Source organism: Podarcis melisellensis, assembly GCF_964234715.1.
Source record: "Podarcis melisellensis genome assembly, chromosome: 3".
Taxonomy (NCBI): Eukaryota; Metazoa; Chordata; class Lepidosauria; order Squamata; family Lacertidae; genus Podarcis; species Podarcis melisellensis.
The window spans coordinates 8,852,454-8,859,192 of NC_138530.1; the positions used below are offsets into that span (position 1 = coordinate 8,852,454).

A 6,739-nucleotide genomic window follows, 5' to 3' on the forward strand; every position below is an offset into this window, starting at 1 on the left:
TGGTAATAATAATAGTAATAATAATAATAATAATAATAATAATAATAATAATATTTTATTTATACCCCGCCCTTCCCGGTTCAGAAAACCGGGCTCAGGGTGGCTAACAACAAATTTAAAACACTTAATTGTAAAAGCAGCATAAAATACAGTATAAAAACATGAACAACAATAAAATTTGAAATTCAGAAATCAATTTGGGGGAAATCCATCCAATAAGCATTAGTCACCAGGGCTAGCTGGCTGAATTAGTCCTACTTGGGCCAATGAGAAGGCTAGGGAAGAATTAGCTGTGGGGTCTCAGAGCGGGTAATCTTCATAAAAGGGGAGAGGGAGGGAAGAGAAGGGAAATAAAAGATCAGGCTGAATTCAAATTAAAGGTGAGGCAGAATAGCTCTGTCTTACAGGTCCGGCGGAAGGAAGTTAAATGCTGAAGGGCCCTAGTCTCATGAGACAGAGCATTCCACCCGGTCGGAGCCATCACTGAGAAGGCCCTGGTCCAAAGGGAAGCGGAGCAATACGTTTGGCACCAGCCTGGCTGCAGGAGTTGCTGGAAGGAGGCGTACATGGCGCCGTCCAACAGTCTTAGTGACTCCACTCTGACTTTGTGTAGGGTTTGCTCCTTAGCCCTTTCTTCTCCTGAAGATGTCCCGCAATGCAGCAGAGTTTTAGGATCAGTTTTCCTTCTCCTTGATGGGTGACCTTCCCAGGTTGACCAGCCCCATCTGCCCCCCCCCACTTTCCTCTACAGTCCACGCTGAAAAATGGGTTTCTTGACCCACTATTGGTCTGGTCTCCTCAATCTGCTGGAGCCTGTCTTTGCATGGAAGGGAGGTCCTTAACTCCAAGGGTTTGAGACCCATCGGCTACCCTCGCCTGGTTTAGCCGGCCAGTCGAAGCAGTTCCTAGCGTGTGGCTGCCGTTGCATGTTGACAGCTTCGTGACCGACTCTGGGGTTGCGGCGCTCATCTCGCTTTATTGGCCGAGGGAGCCGCGGTACAGCTTCCGGGTCATGTGGCCAGCATGACTAAGCCGCTTCTGGCAAACCAGAGCAGCACACGGAAACGCCGTTTACCTTCCCGCCAGAGTGGTACCTATTTATCTACTTGCACTTTGACGTGCTTTTGAACTGCTAGCTTGGCAGGAGCAGGGACCAAGCAACGGGAGCTCACCCCGTCGCAGGGATTCGAACCGCCGACCTTCTGATCAGCAAGTCCCAGTCTCTGTGGTTTAACCCACAGCGCCACCCGCCTCCACTCCCCCTAACAACCCATACACCCTGGATACCATATTATATATTTGTCATTATATGTAAAAAGTTTACCGCTTTAGCTGTTACACTGCGCCTGTTTACTCTTACCTGCGACCAAGCTCTTCCTCATCTTCAAATACACCAAAAGGCTTCATGGCTTCAATCAGCTTCTGTGTGTGGATGTAATCTATTTCCCTCGGAGGAGCCAAGCTAATTGGAGCAGTGACCCCGTAGTGCCTTTGCGGCTGGTTCTCCAAATAATTTCTATACAGGAAAAGTCACATTAAACATGATAAAGGAGAGAACTTATCTCACACAGAAACACACACACTTTTAAAAACTGCATGCACTAAACTGCAGGTATTTAGTAGAAATGAGTAACGTCGGTGAGTGTGATGTTGCACATAGAAAAACGAACTTACGATGCACTTTTCTATTTTAGTAAATGTCAAAACTTTCTAGAAGTATCAATGCAGGCTTCTAGGAAGTCTACAATTCCCTGACACATCATGTGATTTAAAAGGAAGTAGCACAGTTTTTGACAGCAAGGAAATGGTACTAAATACCATTTCACACATGTAAACCATTAGCTAAAGTTTCATTTCTTAATTTCTTTTACTATCGATGTTACAAGACTGCAGAGAAGTTCAGAATGTAACAAAACAAGATTTGGCATAGAACAGGTCCATAACCAACCACAGCAAGTGTACTTCTATTAGAACAGGCACCCCCAAACGTGGCCCTCCAGATGTTTGGGGACTACAACTCCCATCATCCCTAGCTAACAGGACCAGTGGTCAGGGATGATGGGAACTGTAGTCCCCAAAAACATCTGGAGGGCCAAGTTTGGGGGTGCCTGTATTAGAAGTAGGCAGTTTAACATAAAAAGGAGCTTTATTCTAAATACAGTCGTACCTTGGATCCTGAACTCCTTGCGAGTCGAACGTTTTGGTTCCCAAACCCCACCAATCCAGAAGTGAGTGTTCTGGTTTGCGAACGTTCTTTGGAACCTGAACATTCAATGTTTCCTGCAGCCAATCGGAAGCCGCGCTGTAGTTCCCAAATGTTTTGTAAGTCGAACAGACTTCCGGAACAGATTCCGTCCAACTTCCGAGGTACCACTGTATCAGCCCCAAATCTACCAACGTGCATTCATTATCCAGAGCCACACTTGCAGAAAAACAACAGTACTAACTTGAAGGCTCTATCAATATTGCTTTCCGATTTCATGGACTGCCAACATGCTTGGGTAATCCATCTCACTGCCTTCTCTCCAAAGCCACTCTCTAATGGACTGTGTATATCAGCGATAGGGCACTGGTGATCAGATGTTGTTGAACTACAACTCCCATCAGCCCCCACAGGCATGGGCAACCATCAGGGATGATGGAATTTGTAGTCCTACACCAAATAGAAGGAGCCACAGGTTCCTCATCCCTGATACACAAGGATTTGTGCTGTGGTGGTACTGCTGCCACTGCTATTGCTTTTACCATGGTTTTTATCTGCTCCTGTTTTATAAATGGTTATTCCTGTTTTTGTACACCCTTGTCCTGGGATTGCTTTTGCGATGAAGGACATTTTAAAAATATTTTAAAGCAAATAAACTAACAGTACCACAGCATTTGCTTTGAGATAAAGCACTTTCTAAGTTAGGCTTCCGACTAAAGTTAACCCCGATAAAACCAATGAGTACCTTACTTTTTATTTTAAAAGATGGAACCACAGACCAATCCTGGCATAACCAAACTCCTTTTCCGACCCCCTTTTGAAAGGCACATTTTATTGGGATAAGTAGGAAAGCATGATGAAGTTTCTTCATTTTATTAGTACACCATAATATTATATTGATATTGGCAATGTAAAACTAATACAGTGGTACCTTGGGTTACATACGCTTCAGGTTACAGACTCCACTAACCCAGAAATAGTACCTCAGGTTAAGAACTTTACTTCAGGATGAGAACAGAAATCGTGCGGTGGCGGGAGGCCCCATTAGCTAAAGTGGTGCTTCAGGTTAAGAACAGCTTCAGGTTAAGAACGGACCTCCAGAACGAATTAAGTACATAACAAGTTACGATTGTCCCATCTGGGGCAACCCAGCCAGATATATAAATAAATAAAATACTTAACATACCAACCGCGTCACAGATAACCCGGGTCTACCCCTCCAACATAATGCCTCCCCTGTCCCCCTGAATAAATCCTGGCTACGCCCATGCTGCCTGGTTCTTCAGTGGCCAAGTAAAATACTTTTAATGGATGGAGCATTTGTAGAGGTGTGAGTTAGGACCTTAGCAAAACTCCCTCTTCCCCACAAATCCTATTGTCAAAGTGGTTCTCCACTCCAGGGCATCTAACTGTTGACCAGGAGTGTAGCTCCGAAAGAGCAATTTTTTATTGTGCAGTACACGGCATAATATGGGGGTTGTCTTTTTCACTTCTGAGAAAAGCTGGGGGAACACCTTTTCGAAGGGCCCTCTATACAAAATATGCACATCCGGGAGCAGACTGGGTGAGAATCTCTTTCTCATTTGTGTACCATTTTAAAACACTACCATTGTGGGAGGCAGTATGCCTTTGAATATGAGTTGCTGGGAACCTTAGGAGAGCTGACTTGCTCATGTTCGGGTTATAGGCTTTGTTAAGTTGTGGGTGAACATTTCAGACGACACAGCGATTCTTCAAACAGCTCTTGTTTATTCACAGGCCAGAACAGAAATGAAGGGTTCAGTCAGCCTGCTTATATAGAGCTCCACAAGAAAACAACAGTAACCATTTTCTGTAACTAGCCAATCACTGAACGTCACTTTTGATCCCTTATTTGCATATGTGGACCTGAACTATCTACGGTATCCCCCTGCTGGCCCAGGGTGAGAACTTCAGTACATAACAGGCTTCCCACTGTGAGAATATGTTGTATTTTAATTTTGTTTTTAAGTTGTAATCATTCAACTTGTTTTTATTATTGCTTGTAAGCCGCTTGTAAACCGCCCGGCCTTGGCTGGGGTATAAATAATAATAATAATTATTATTATTAATAATAATAGGGAGATGGAATAGATGGGCCCTTGGTCAAATCCTGCAAGCTCTCCTCACCTGCAATTCCCAGTAAATGGTAGTCAGAGGCATGAATTTGTCTTAACCCCTTTTAGCCTGGTGGTCAACAAACACAACACTGTGAAATTCAGGCGCTTTAACTATGTGCTTTTGGAGTTGTTATACTTCATCTTGTCTGCCCTGAAGAAGAGCCATGGGGGAACAGTGGAGATGGGGTTCTTGTTTTTACCTGTAAGCCCAGTCAGGGAAAAGGGCGGGGTGCGAATTAATATATAATAGTACTAATAATTAACACAAAAAAACTCACCCACAACACCCTCTTGCCAACTTTGCATCTGGCAATACCAATTCAGGCGCGCAAAGGCACATGCCACAGTATTCATTATTGTTACGATTTATTAAATATCCACGCCGCCTTTCCTCCGAGGGCCACAGGGCGGCTTACAAAACAAAAACACAAAAGCACGTAACTACTACCATCGGAGCAGCAGCAAGACGTGCTTCCAGCCTTTACTAACCGCAGTTGAGGCTGTTTGGCTGCAATTAACTAATTACAGCTCCTCTTCTTTCTCTCTGGAAGCTGCATCGGCCCAGAGAGAGAGCTAAGAACGGGTGCAGTAAAAGGCAAATTCCCCCAAGGACGCCAAGTTTCAAATAATAAATAACAGTATTCATTATTATTAAAAGCAAACTGGGCGTGGAGAGCGAGAAGCATTCGCCTGCCCCCAAACCCATCCCACGCCTAGACAAGCTGCTGGTTCCTGGACAATGAATGAACCGAATGAATGAATGAATAATGCAGCTGTAGCAGCAGCAGCAGGACCACGCCCACCCCTTACCCGCAAGTCTCCTTCATAGCCACCGCCAGCGCGAGCTCCGGGCGCACCTCCTGCTTCCAGCGCGCGACGCAGCCACCTGCAGCCAAGCCACGCCCTCTCCCTCCGCCCTCTTATATAAGGAGCGCAGCCGCTGCCGCGCCCCCTGCCGTCGCTACGTCGCATGACAACCGCCTCGCTTCTACTCCAAAGCCGGGTGTTTTCCCACGAGCCTTTGCGCGGCGGCGGCGGGAGAGTCTATAACGGCTTTTCCCGCCTTTTTCTCTCCCCTTTTTCCCCTCACGAAGCGCTGCGTGAGGGTAGAATGGAAATACATATACAACAGTAGTATAGTATAGTAGTAGTATAGTAGTAGCAATACAAAGTAGTAAGAATAAAAGAAGGTTAAAGTAACAAAATCGCTGCGTGTGAAACTAACCACATTCTCCTCACGCCACCATGGAAAGCGGAGTCCGTTTTTGTCGCTTTTGTTAAGCAAAGACGAGCCGGGAAACGATTGATTTTTTTTAGGTTGGGCCATTAGGGAAAATGTTGTGGTGACGTGTGTGGGGTTTTTTTTTTGGCGCTGCTGCTGCTTATCGTTGCAAGAGAAAAGTTTTAAAAATTAATAGAGCTGGTGTTGAAATTGGACGCTTGGAAATGTGTCCCAGCCCTCAGAAATATCGCCCCTGTTCCTACAGTCCGTTCACTATTAACATCATCACCATCTTAAATCCTTGGTACCTTCCTCTGTTTTGCTGCTGTTTAAATATGGCTGTTGAGAACAGCACTGGCATCCTTTGGAAGGTTGGTGTGCCATGATAGAAAAAAGGCAAATTGCAAATAAATGTTTTAGTTGGGGCTTAGAAATGGTGCTGTGCAACCAACTGGCTTCCAGCTTCTACAAGAAAAACCCTGTTGCAGATTTTCTTCATTTGTATTTATTTAAAACTCCTTCCTATTTTTCAAACCCCACACTAAAAAATAATAATAAAGGCTCCCAGAGCAGCTTACAGATCACGAAAAAAAAGAGAAGAAAGCCTCAGGTTTATAATCTTAAAAAGGACACCAAAATGATTTTGCCATTTTGGGGGAAATGTCTAACATCTCCCTTTTTAAGCTCACTGGGCAAATGCAACTTCCAGAGGAAGTTTGTTGCAAAAAACCCAAAAAAAAACAAACCACCTAGAAAGACTTGCAAGAACTAGTTTGTTGCAGCAAAAAACAATAAAGAGGCATCTTCAAAGACTCAAAACACATTTTTATGGCGTAAGCCATTGTGCACCAGAGTTGGCTTTCTCAGATGTGTGCAAGGATTATTATTATTATTATTAATTTATTCACTGTCCTTCATTTGAGGATCACAGGGCGGTTTACAATATAAGGTTATAAAGGTAAAAGGTAAAGGACCCCTGGACGGTTAAGTCCAGTCAAAGGTGACTATGAGGTTGCAGCGCTCATCTTGCTTTCAGGTCGAGGGAGTCAGCATTTGTCCACAGACATCTTTCCAGGTCATGTGGCCAGCATGAATAAACTGCTTCTGGTGCAACAGAACAGCGTGACGGAAATCAGAGCTCAGGGAAACGCCGTTTACCTTCCTGCTGCAGTGGTA

At 44.6% G+C, this 6,739-nt stretch overlaps 1 protein-coding gene across 5 annotated transcripts in view; it reads right to left on the bottom strand.

Annotated features, from left to right (window-relative positions):
• The window catches only part of PAPOLG (poly(A) polymerase gamma), a 38,255-nt gene extending 31,516 nt beyond the window's left edge, over window positions 1-6,739 (bottom strand). For 3 of the 5 annotated variants that reach the window (XM_081903980.1, XM_081903981.1, XM_081903979.1), the window contains exons 1-2: window positions 5,152-5,327; window positions 1,361-1,516 (exon numbers count right to left, since the gene is read on the bottom strand). In XM_081903980.1, coding sequence (XP_081760106.1) covers window positions 1,361-1,516; window positions 5,152-5,168 — 173 coding nt within the window. In that variant the 5' untranslated portion in view covers window positions 5,169-5,327. Of the gene's footprint in view, window positions 1-1,360; window positions 1,517-5,151; window positions 5,328-5,566; window positions 5,709-6,721 lie in introns of those variants that run through there. The other 2 variants (XM_081903983.1, XM_081903982.1) reach the window with 2 other exon arrangements.